Source organism: Dermacentor variabilis, chromosome 7 (assembly GCF_050947875.1).
Source record: "Dermacentor variabilis isolate Ectoservices chromosome 7, ASM5094787v1, whole genome shotgun sequence".
Lineage (NCBI taxonomy): Eukaryota > Metazoa > Arthropoda > Arachnida > Ixodida > Ixodidae > Dermacentor > Dermacentor variabilis.
In genome coordinates, this window is record NC_134574.1 from 128228840 (window position 1) to 128242061 (window position 13222).

The following is a 13222-nucleotide window of genomic DNA, read 5'->3' on the forward strand; positions in this document are numbered from 1 at the left end:
TGGCATTTTTGTGTCAACTCGCAGTGTTCGAAACGCACTTCATGACAGTGCTTTGACTCTACCGTAAACTCAGAACCAGCGACGGCCGGAACTAACTTCTGCGGGAGCCTCACGTACGGGCCCCACTCTCGCAGGAAACGTCACACTTTTTGCTGACAGAGAAATGCAGTCTTGTTTGGCGTCATATATTCAATCGAAACCGACAGTATTGGAAAAGTGTATGTTGGATTTAATAATCGACGCTGCGCCCACAATGCGGTGTTGGTGTCCGTAACTTGGCGAACTCGGTGGTCACTGGCCGTGCGCGTTTCTTACCTCTTCCCAACAAGATATCCTGCGCTTGCACAGTCTTTTTTTTTTTTTCGACACTGCCAACGGCTCATTTCGTGCATGGTGTTTAGAGACAAAACTGACGTTTTTCTTATCGTGTGGCCATGCTCCGATTGCAGCAGCGGCGTACAATACGTATGTCTTAAAGGCGCGCCGATAAGAAAACCTGGGGTGCTATTCCGGACATTCTCGAATTCCGCCATTTTGTCCGCTTTGGTATAACGGCGGTAATTCTAGCCAACCACAGAGGCCGAAGACGTTTTCTGGGCCAATCAGAACCGACAAGATGGCGAATCCGACAATACTGCGGCATTTCCCGATGTTGTAGAACAGCACACCCTGCTCGCAAGCCGCGTGTTGTCGCGGCTTGCGAGCAGGGTGTCTATATATATAGACACACACATTCGTCCCTGACGTGGAGTCGGACGCATGCGAAACTAATTGCCGTCAGCTTGCATGAAAATTGTCTGATTTCATGTCTATAGACTATGGCGCGATATATATATATATACATTGTTTAATCGGGCATGTCCCGGGCAATTATGAAAAACGATCGAATGCTATCTGCATTGAAGGCAACGTGCATTAGAATATACCATCAGCATATACATCGAAACTCGAACAGGAAATAATCGATCGATCACACTTTTTACGTGCAGAAAAGAGGAAGTGAGAAGTGTGATCGCTCTCATGATGGTTTCTAGGCATGGAGTAATGCGGAGTGTACGTATGTTCCGGAGTCTGAAATAAGCCGCTGTGCTCATTAACAGCCCGATTTCGTATAGCGATGCCTTGCGCTCGATTATATGCCGCTCGTACCCACAAGCGTTCACCGATAACCCCACTGATAACGCAAGCGGAGCGTTTTCCGAATAGCATCGATCGGAAAAAAATTATGGGGTTTTACGTGCCAAAACAACTTTCTGATTATGAGGCACGCCGTAGTGGAGAGCTCCGGAAGTTTAGACCACCTGGGGTTCTTTAACGTGCAGCTAAATCTAAGGACACGGGTGTTTTCGCATTCCGCCCCCATCGAAATGCGGCCGCCGTGGCCGGGATTCGATCCCGTGACCTAGTGTTCAGCAGCCCAACACCATAGCCACTGAGCAACCACGGCGGGTCATCGATCGGAAAGGGCACATCGCTAGGAAGTCGCAGCCCAGGTGAACTTGCAAAAGGAACGAGTTGGAGTATATAGTTTCTGAATCGTTAGGGTTTGGATGTATGCTCACAGTATATACACAGAGGGGTCTCACGAGTATAGAAGTACCGCCAGCTGCTCCACGGTTTCCTGCGATCGCTTTCTGGGAGTCGTGGTAATCCGAAGGCTCAGGGAAACCGGAACAAAATCGTTCGGCTCGTTGTTCTTGTTTCTAAACAATGACTCATATCCCCAGCGGGGGATGGACTAAGAAGCAGGTGGTTTTACTAGCGTTTTTTTATTATTGTAATCAAAACTCAGCATAATAGAGAGCGGCTGAGAAAAAGAAAATAATGTATAGCCGAGAAGAAAGCTGTAACGTATCTTGAGATCACATGATTTAAGGTCAAAACAAAAGAAATAATAGATAAGGTTCGGCCAGTCGGTTGGTTGTTCCGTAGCGAGAAGGCGTGAATCTCAAGGGTTAAAAAAAATACAAATTTCCAGAAAAATAAATTGAAGCGACGTTAGATGATCCTAAACTGCGAAATTAAAGAGCACGACTTTTGCAGAAGTGAAATCTACATAGAAAATAAATATTACCGCTGGCTTCCGGTCGTCCTCTTGGGTGCCAGAACTCGAGCTCGGAGACATCGTGCCGTCCGACTGAACCGGTTCTGGTGGACCCTGGCCCACCAGCAACTCGCTGCGGTGGGGCTGTTGATGCTCCGTGCCTACCATTGTTTCCGGCGAGGTGAACTCTGGTGCAGAACGCCTTCTTTACCTGCGAGACCGTGTCCGTTTCATCGCTTTATTTTGTTGAGAACACTTTTCTTTCAACGATCGAGGTAACGGAAGAGACGAAAGGCATCGAATAAAAGACGCTCGTTAGAATTGCTTCATTTACTTACTTTGCTTATTTAGATTAGACGGCGGTTCGGCAACTGTAGGCATTGAAGACCAAAAAGTGACAGTTGAGAATGATGAGAATGATATGCGTTTGATGTCATGACGATCGCCAACGAGCCCACCACCTCGAATATTTTGGTGAGGAGGAGTGCACCCGGCGCTATTCGACGTCCCCTCCCCCCTTTACTGGGTATATTTTTATCAAAAACACATTTCCACTTATTTGGCGGAAAGTGGTTGGGTATTAGCGAACAAAGTGAATGAGTTGATTTCGTTGTCAAGAGTATATGGTGCTTTGGAACAAGTGAATGATAGGATATGGGTTGGCAGGATGAGGATAAGATCACACATATATATATAATGCGAACGTATTACATTTGTTTAAGTAATGCATAATGGCTTTCTAGTTTTTTTTACACGGGCATTGAGTGACACTCTTGTTTCTTGCGCAGAACTTCCGGTTCACCTCCCGAGGCGACCGGGGACGATATTCAAAATAAACCAGGGAAAAAAAGAAAAAAAAATGGTACAGTACAAAATTCATGGGTTTTACTATAAATGTGATATCAGAGCATAAGTTTAGTTACTGAAGTGTCTGGAATAATTAAAATTAATTAGAAATCACCGATTACCGCACATCGAAACACGGAATCGTAGACTTTTAGAGGCCCGCCAAGTAAGCACGACTTTGGCAAAAGTCATGGAAGTCCGGAAGTGGAAAGCGGAATTAATGACGTCACACACAAGGTGGCATGATATTTAACCTGCTGATCAATTGAAAACAGTTGCCTTGCATAGAGTGAACATATGTGCCTAGCACAGCGGATGTGACGTTACTTCCTCTCTCGCTTCTCCTCTCCCGGCGGGCTTGTTCGTTCAGAACCACCTAGACTAGGTGGTGTTAACTCGTTACATGCTCTGACGTCAGCACAGGAGAGGGCGCGTAAGGCGCGCTTCGTGCGCCGCTCGCTAGGGGGCAACGCCCCGCCTGGTGGCGCGCGCTGCGCTTCCTCCTCGCCCTCTCTCGCTCCTCGCCCGCACATCGTGCCAGGGGAAAGACGTCCGCTCGCTTAACCTAACGAACGCCAACGCCGAGGTGCGAGTGCCACCAAGAGACGCCTAACACCAAGTCAAAGATTAGGGTCGCCTACCATTCTTTTTATTCACATGGGCTAGGAGAAACGTTGTTGAGTATAGTGGAGAGATGCTGATTATTATTATTAGTTACATCCTTTCGTCATTTATAACGTGCATCCAAAGCACGGCACAGGAGCGTTCCTTGCATCCCGGCCCCGTCTGAGTGCGGCCGCCGCGGCTGGGAGACGAACCCGCGACCCTGCGCTCAGCAGCGAGACACGACAGCCACGCCATCCACATCAGAGGTCAAGCTCGGTGAAGCGAGCGGGATGGGCACATAGCAAAAGCAAAACTTAAACAACACGACTCTATACAGCGGTGGAACAGGGAGAAAGGCCCTTTGGAAGCAGCTATTGGAGTAGGAAAGAATGTGCCCTTGTAGAAGATATATTGGTTTTTATTTTGCACACTTTTGGATCGCTACACTATGTCCAAAGACAATCTATGACTCTCACAGCGTTTTCAGTTGAATCTAAAACGCTGCAAGAAGCAAGAAAAAAACACTCTGTAAGAGCTGGCAGTAACAAAAAAAACTGTTATCTCGAACCTTTCACTTGATGAGCTCCTTCCTCAGGGGAATCATTCTTGGATCCCACCCAAATCTTTCTTAATGTGAAATTACAGAGAGGAGTCCATGCATGCACGCGGCTATTGAAGAGTTGGCTCGCTTTCGCATATCACATGCGTCTATTTTCGTTAAAGCCCCTCTGTACATTCACATGTCCGTGCGACAGGCTCAGAAGAGCTTTTCCAAACTTTCACCGCAAGGCGTTATTACTCGTCACATCAGGCAACGTTAGGTGAAAAAAAAGTTCTGCAGGAAGTCACCAACTCTGTCCACGGGGGTAGTGTTCACCACTTCCCGTCATCAGTAGGCCGAACCCGTCAATCAGGGAGGAGATTTAGCGTATAGTGCAAATACTGGAGAGGTTTAGGTTAGGGGAAGCAAGCGGCTTGCGTACGTGAGAACTAGGGGCGAGGGTATACTGCGCATGCGCAGACCCAGACGTAGGGGTCTGCGCCTGCGCAGTACCGTGGCCCCTAGTTCTTGCGTACGCAAGTTGCTTGCGTCCCTTAATCTAGAACTGTCTACTAGCGGCATTTGTTTCGCAAAGTTACCCTGTGACGCTAACAAACTTTCATCTTGCAAAAAAAGAAAAAGAAAACCTAAGGTCAGTGAGCACGACCTGTGCAGAAGTCTAGAAAGCAGGTACTGAGCAGCTGATACCTAAAAACTTCTTGCATCAAGCCGGATCTTTTTTCTCGTAGAAACAAAGCGATAGCCCACTTCAGTGGGCTATCAGTGGGCTTCAGTGGTTTACATGGTCATGAATTGCTCGCAAGGTGTGATACTGTATAAATTTGTTCTCATACAGGCTGGTTGCGATTGTGGATAGATGGGTGTTAGCCTCAGATTGACATCATAGCAAAAGCATAAACTTTGTTCTAGTGTACAGTGGAGAGACTAAGTGATCATCGTTAGGCTTGGGTGCAATAGAAGAATGCATTATGTTCAAGTGATCTTTGGACATTGTACAGAAGTCTTACTCGAACATGAGCTTTTATAAACATGATGACAGTGTCCTGCCCTGCGCATGAAATGCTGAATCTTTTGTGCCATGGTATGCAACCATGACATGGATAGGCGGAGCTGCATTCCGATTTTTATATCTAAGCTGCTGCTGGTCCACTTTCTTTCCTTCTGGAGAGTTATTCGTATATGCATACAGCTATTGGAAGTTGTACGAAGTGTGGTCGTGGTGCATATTTAGCAGGATTTTAATATAATGACTCGATTTGTAGTCGGAAGTGACTGTGATTAGCAGTGTTGACGAGAAATTCCTAGATCCGCAAATGGGTCAGCCTTGCGCCCAAGCGCCTCGAGCTTGGGCGTGGAAGCATTCCGGGTCAACCCAGATCCCGGAGTACCCCCTCCGCTGCCGCCGGTTGAGGGTACCACTGCAGCGGCACCCAGGTGCTGCCCGGGAACACCCCACTTTGTTCGCTTTCACAATCGCTACCACAAGACCTATTTATGCAGAATCCTCTGAAACCCCCTCTGGCGCAAACATCGCCCAATTTTTGCAAAAATCGGGATTTTGCAGCATCATTAATAAAGGGAAAAAATGAGACATCCACCCAATCGTAGCAATTGCTACAATGGAAACCCATACGGGTTCCTTGAAAGAAAAGCTTCGCAGTTGAAGAGAAATTCGTCCTGGCTGGGGACGAATGGGTGGATGTCTGATTTTTCGCTTTATTAATTACTTCTCTCCACCTTGCGGGTTTCCGCAGAACTACTACTTGCAGCATCACGTAGCAGATTTTGCATTTTGTAGCAATTGTGGCGCAATGTAGCAGCAGTTCCAACACAGGAAGCAAGGCTTCCAAGATTGGGGCACAGTAGATCTCAAATGCGTGGACATCCAGAATGCCAACAACTGCAATTCAAGAAGTGTATCTTGTGATTAACGAGGACAGCAACGAACGCGCAATCGTTTTTAACAAAGCGTCGTTAATTCTCTGCAATAGGCACACAAATAGTTCGTAGACAATATCTGCTGTAACATTAATCTTAATCCTTCGCGGGGCACACTCAATGTAACACGTGTCGATCGTCTCAGCTGTCGTTTCACTGTTTCGCACAGCGTTCCCGTGCTTACAATATCTGACTCTACAGTGAACGCGAACTATATATATCTAGACGATTTAAAAAATCCGACGACACCTAAGCCATGGCCACTGGATAAAAAAAAAAGTTCTGCGGCCTGACGCTTGCATCGAAAAAGCTGCGATCCGCCCCTGCGCCTCCACTCGGGCACTGTTCTCTGGTATCGGCATATAAAATGCGTGAGGAACGCGCTTCGAGCGCCGTCGCCCGTGGAAACCGACGGGTCCCGCACCCGAGAGCTAGCGCTGTTCGGCCCAGCCAAGAAAGAAGAAATGAGCGCTACAAAGACGCGGACTAAGAGAAGAACATGCGCGACGGACAGGCGCGTCCATTCAGTCCGCGTCTTTGTAGCGCCCACTTCTTTTCTTCAAGTATGTTAAACCAATTCGCCCACATCAAGCTTCTGCGGCCCAGACAGGCGGCCTTGAATGCAACTATACGGCTGTCACGTTTGCTCCTAGCAGCCCTCCCCACGCGGCAGGCCGCACCTTTTTTTTTTTTTTTTTTTGCTAATCCAGCGGCCGCGCCTAAGCACGAGTTAAGAATGCGAAAGCTGAGTCGGTCATTCGAGTTGTGAACTGCTCGCGGGCAAGCGAGCGCGTTGAGACGCTTGGCGCGTTTTCGCTGGGCCTTACCGAGGCGCACTTCGAACGCAGGCGAGAGCTTGCGCAGAGAAGGAACGAGGCTTGCGAGAGCGAGGTAGACGTGGCGTCGCGGCAATGCCCTGTCCTCTCGCGCAGTATTCCGTGGCAGCAGGTGTTCCTAAAGCGGCCTTAGGTGTGCCCTTTCGCCCTCTCTGTTCCGTCTAGGCACGAGCCAGCGTCACGCGCTCGTGAAGTGGCGTCGCGGCCAATGGGAATTTCCGTTGGTACAGACGCCGCCGGCTTTTTTTCGCTCAACGGGCCATTCGATGCCTTCGCATCATGAACTCTTTTATTCCCTAAACACACGAAAAGTCGCACGAGAGCTTCTTTCCCCCGTTCACCCGACCCAAGAAAGTCCCCAGAGAGAAATGCGGGGACATACTGCTGGGGAGTCTCGACCTCTGCGGAGACTGTTTGCTAGGGAATCTAGCCTCTCTTGCGCCACAATATGTGCCTCTGAGTAAATACCGAGGACGAAAGGCATGCGACGACGGCCGCCTATAGTAAATTCGTGCAAACGGGATCGTATAGTGCTGCAAACGGGATCGTAGTGGCCGATACAGAGTGTGTAATGGCGAAGCGTAAGCGCGTGCATGGCTCGTGTCACTGAGGTGCACGTAACACAAGATTTGCCGCTTCGCAGTGTACGTTTTCGGCGCTCAGCCTGTGGCCCGGTCGTCGCCGAAGGGAGGAGCACGTGCCGCGTGGGCACGCTCTCCGTATTCGCAGCCCAGCCACGAAAAAGTGCCGTCAGTATAACGTGCAATTTATTGTTCACCACTAAGCGAATTCGCAGTAACAACGTGTCGTTATTTATTGGTCTGCGGCAGCTAAAGCGGTATCTATCTATGACTCAACCCCCGCGCTGCGCGCCTGATGGCTTCGCTCCCCTTGGCAGGAACCCTCCTTGTGAGGCGTGGTGGCGAACCATATAGGGGGGAAAAAAGAGAGAAAAGTCACTGTAGATGTGAAAGGGGTACATCATAGAGTTTCTCACTACATTACCTAGAGGGAAATCTGGCGCTGCTGCGCTGTGGTATGCATGGGAATGCCGGTATATTGTGGATTCGGATTGGCATCGTTCTCATAGAGACAGGACACCTTGAAGACGCACTTGGCAAGCACCGTTCCCGTCTGTCACAATGATTCATTTTCTACTAAAACAGCACGTGAAAAGCTGTTTTGGCTTTATTATTACGCGAAAACATGTTTTGTTTTAACTATGAGAACTTGTTATTGTGTGTACGACTACATATTACGTAAAAAGTATCAGCGGGTCGCTAAAGTTGGAGGACAGACGACAAGGTTCGCGCTCGCTTTGCAACAGTTGGTCGTCTGTTCTAGCTTTTCTTTGCTTGGTCATGCATCGTGGGTGAGTAAAGATGTAATATGCGTGAATGGAAACATTTTATGAAGATTTTACTTTGAGAACGCGTTATTTGCGTAGCCATATCCACGTTTTAGACGAAGCCTCTTACAACACCAGCCAACGCGAGCGTCGCAGACACATATACCGTCATTCACATGACGGCACGGTGCCCCCTTAAGAAACTCCCATAGACGGTGGCGCCAGATTACCCTCTAGGTGTTATAGTGAGAAACTCTATGGGGTACATGATACAATAACGCAGAAACATAAAAAAAGAAGAAAATAAAGTAAAATGAAAGTTCAAGCACGGCATAGTCGACCACAGGACTTCTCAGTCACGAGGTCGAATGCTTGGGCGCGGCGCCACGAAAGCTGAAGAAGAGTACTCTATCTTTTTTATTATTATTATTATTTCCAGACAATCGTCAATACACATGCTGCCACCATCTGGCACTATTCACGTTCCCACCGCTGCGCTTTCACCATGGGGGACTAACTCTAATATATATGTTTCGAAGCACCAAGGTGTAAAAGCATCAAATGACTCTGGGCGAACGGAGGGCTAGCTTACGCATTTATCCACTCCCGCGTGTTTAGTGCAGCTCGGCTAGGGACAAATGGAGCAAAGCGCGCCCTCCTCCGCTGTGCTGCAGGGTATACATGTAGGGAACGGCACATTTCCTGGAGAAAAAGTCCCGACATGTCTCTCGCGTAATTCACGCATGCGCGCAATGGCCGGGAAAACGCGAGAAAGAAGGTCTTGTAAAAGTTGCACCATAGAGAAAGGTTGCGGGTTCGTCGCACGTGGGCCGAGCTGCGTAACAAAGCCGGCAAGGCAACTGCCATCGTGCACTGCCCCGCAAGTGGAAAGGCAGGCATTCTTTGTTTCCGCTCGGCAGCATCTCTGATGACGAACGACCCGATCGACAGACGTGGTCAGCGAGGACCCCATTTATGAATATATCCACCAGTCGAGCCCACGAGGTTTGTGTGATACGTGCTCTTCGCACATTATCCACGCATATACGGCAATCAGTCGTTCGCGCACCGACTCGGACACAAGTTGAATTATTTGTGATCCATCTAAACAAGGAAAAAATACGAAGCGGACGCCGACTCGGTGCAACACAAAAGCGCACCGCAGTGCACGGTACACCATAAATAACACAGGTTCATTGCATTTTACAAGTCACAACATGCGTACCACACGTCAAATACCTAAGCTGCTTCTGTTATCGCAAATTCAAAGTGTTTGGCAAGTAACGAAGCAACGCCGACTGCGTGTGGTTTCGCAGGGGGAAATGCTGCCGAATGGCCTTTTCTGTGAGCCGCACTAAACACTCATGCGGTCACTCAACACTCAAGCATGCGGTCTAACAAGTGCATCGTAATAGAAAAAGAAAGTAACATTTCCGTACCTTGTTTTGGCGTCTTGACACAGGCTGCAGAAATAGGCTGACGAATGCTGCGTCGAACGCGTTCGCTAGCGGACGCTCGACAAGCTCTATCCATCTCTATCGTTCGAACACCAATGACGTCATGATGACTGATTCGGCCGCCTAGACTAGTGTTTTGTGGAAGCTAGCTCAAGACGCTCAAGACTGAACAAGATAGCTTTGTTGTTAGCGAAAAAAATAATCAAGAAAGACACTATAACAGACCGACGAGGTATACGAACGTGATCGACATGCGTGTATCGTATCAGACTGAACGAGATCAGCAGTGTACAAGTCATTTGAATATATCCATCAAGGTGTACTATCCCGTCTAGTTTAACAAAATACAGAATATAGTTTCTCCAATTCTCTCCACAAATTTCTTAATACAGATTGCAATAACGCAAGTGCAATTAAGAGATAATGAAGAAGATATGTTCTTGTTTATCAAGGTATCGTTATTCTGAAGAACAGTTTCGGTTTCGTCAAGCCGAACGCTTTGTACTCGTCGTGGTTGTTAATGTACTGCGACACTTCCAGAGGTGATTCGCCGGCTTGAGACACTAGTCTCTTTTTTTTCGTTTTTTTTTGTGAACCAAATCTTCTGTCATACATAAGAGTGCAGAAACATGTTGTTTCGATTGTCGATTCAGCGGATACCTCTGGCGTATGGTAAACGCTGCAGGCGAGAGGAGCTGACCGTCCGTTGGATATAATAAACGCATTGCGGGCGCAAGTCCTTACGGCTGCCGCCACTCTGAGAACTCGTTTACGGCCACATGTAGCGAACGAGGTCATCACACTTGACATCGCTCAATAGAACTCTACGCATGTGCCGACATTCGCTTCAGCTTAAGTTTCACGGGGAAGGTGGGATGGTGTTCGCCATCTTCGGGTAAATTTTGCATCGCATAAGCAAATACATTCGCTCTCAGCTCTGGGTCCAACTTCTTCCTGGGCTAGCTGGTGCATCTTTTGGATCAATCTGAGACCAAAGCGGGCAATCGGAGTGCATGTACGGACTGATGGGAACTTTTTGCGACTTTGTCCAAACCATTCATGCGAAGACGGCGGCCTCCGAGATAGGGGTGGTGCGCGCCACCCAATCTCGGAGTCCATGTCGATAGGTTATTCAGTGTAGCGCTTGTCATTGACGGTTGCGACGAAACGATTCTAGATTTCGTTTCTACCGCACGTATCCGGAGTTATAAGAAGAGGTGCACTATTGTGATGTGAGACTTCGCAGTCTTCACCCCAATTTGGCTCTGCTGTGGCACGTTACGCATGGACCACGGGTGCACGGGCAAATATGGGACTTGTGCTTGGCCATTGGTTTATTTCTGGTCACTGCGTTTATTTTAAAACACGTATCCCGGCAAATCAGCGCGAGACGCAGCTCTTTCCGAGTGACATCGTTGGTAGTACGCATTTGAATGTTATCGGGAAGTAGAGAAGTCAGAATTACTATCTGTAGTGAGTTCGTTGATCGGATAACTTTATTCCCAGTGATGGCTTTATACCTGTGCTGGGGAATAGGGGATCATGCGATCAGAATTGAACTCCAGGATGGCGCATCGCTTGCGATCACAAGAAACCGTTATGTAGTTTGTCCTTCACTGAGTTCACGGATGAAAACCACTCCTCGCGTTCGTATGATTCGGTGAGTGCCAGTGTATAGTTCACCTCCTCTTCTGTTCGCTGCCGAAGAGCATCTATCGACGGCAATAACTGTCGTTTGAGTCTAGGATCCGTATTTCGGGCAGGTCGTGGCATGTCTCCTAGTTGTTAGAAGTTAAATCAGGTGCGACCACTTTCCATCCCTTTCGAGCTCACTTTTTGGTGCAACTAAGATGGCGTTGCGCTCACCCATTGTCTATGTCTCCCTTCTAAATTCTGTTCAGGCATCGCACGCTCAGAAACAAACACAACCTATAGCTTACGAGCAGTAAACAGCGCTAAACAACAGGACGAAGAAAGGGATACAGACCACAGTACTGTGGTCTGTATCCACAGTCTGAGCTGTTTACTGCTCGTAATCATGAACCAAACAGCCCAAATGCGTACTCTTCTGCAACCTATAGCTGTCTCAGTTCTTTTCTTTCTTTAGTTCAAACAGTTTTAAAGAAAGGTGCCTTCGATAGGTAGCGCTGTTTCAACTTTTCAGGGGGCTTATGGAAGAGGCGAAATTACCTGAGTCAGAAATCGCGTTGCCCAGGTAGCTGACTAGAAAAAGAAAAGACTCACTAACTAAATTTTCAAATATTGACTTCAGGGCGTAACTGTAGTTGCGAAATTGAAGCCGAGCAGTGTATAATGAAGTTATGTCAGCTTAGCAGAAATATATTGTGACTAGTGCAACTTTCTAGATATACGCATACGTTCTAAAAATGTGCTGCGATATACATCGTTGGAGTTCTAGCTGAAAGTTTCCTGAAATCTTTCCTCTAGCCGTTCAGAACTATGTTAGGCGGGAAACTAGTGCATTTTGTGGCAGGTTTGGGGCATGAATGCTCAGAAAGCACGTCCAGCCATAAGATATTCCTGCTAAGCAGACGTGAGTTTACTACTCCTCGCGGATGTGTCTCCCGGCTGATAAGTAAAAAGAAGAATAATTTACGAATATCTTTAATTTCCTGCCTGAACATAGCGACTTCTCATGCACGTGGTTTTCGCCTCTCTCCAGAATACACCGACATACCTGCTAACTCTCCCGAATTTTTACGATTTTACGAATGTTGCGTCAATTTCTTCTTACGAAAGATGGGTTCAGTTGACGAAAAAAAAAAAGTTTTAAACGTGTTGAAGGACGGTGCGGCGCCAGGTGAAAAAAAAAAAAAAGAATACATACAAGAAACAAACTGCGGTAGTGTCTGCGTCGCTCTTTTGTGGCAGCCCTATAGTCAACTCTACCATGTACTAGTGGGGTTCTCGCTTCAAGCAAGTTCAGTCAAATAAGCTCCTAAAGCAGGTGAAATCGGCAATAGTACATTCACCGATGAAATAACCGTGATCTAATAATTATGTGTCGCTTCTCAGTCTAGAGGCAAATTATCGTTAATAAAGTGCGTATGTATCCCATAAAAGGCGTTTCTTCAGAGCAAAACTTAATGTAATGCTTGCTCTTACCCCCCCCCCCCCCCACCCCGCTTCTTGTAATTTCCGCGAAATGTTTACGAATTTTAATGTTCACAGGTTGGCAGGCATGGACCGAAAGAAATGCAGAAACTCGCTATATCTGTCACAGCTGCAATTAAATTAAGAATTGTTGTTCAAATTAACATAAAAGAATGACTCGCCATACTGGCCCTGCGAAAGTGGATGTAGAGCGACGCTGTTGAAAACCACCCCTACAATTGGTGAGGGTGGTAATGCTTTATGACTTTAGAGTAAAGGTAGTAATGGGAGTAATGGTAATTTTGACAGCACGCCGCCGCCCACAGTGGTACTGGAACAACATTGAAAGCAGTTGCTTAGCAGGCTATTTTATACACGAAAGGCTAGGGACGTCACATCCCACTTCGCAAGCTGCCGTCGCCGCGGCAGCTTGAGCAACAGCAATCTTTATCGGGAAACGTATGCGGGGAG

At 47.6% G+C, this 13222-nt stretch overlaps 1 protein-coding gene across 2 annotated transcripts in view; it reads right to left on the reverse strand.

Annotated features, from left to right (window-relative positions):
* The window catches only part of spn-E (tudor domain containing 9 protein spindle E), a 100500-nt gene extending 90780 nt beyond the window's left edge, over positions 1-9720 (reverse strand). For both annotated transcript variants that reach the window (XM_075699224.1, XM_075699223.1), the window contains exons 1-2: positions 9620-9720; positions 2075-2255 (exon numbers count right to left, since the gene is read on the reverse strand). In XM_075699224.1, coding sequence (XP_075555339.1) covers positions 2075-2212 — 138 coding nt within the window. In that variant the 5' untranslated portion in view covers positions 2213-2255; positions 9620-9720. The remainder of the gene's footprint in view (positions 1-2074; positions 2256-9619) is intronic.
* Positions 9721-13222: the final 3502 nt, after the last annotated feature.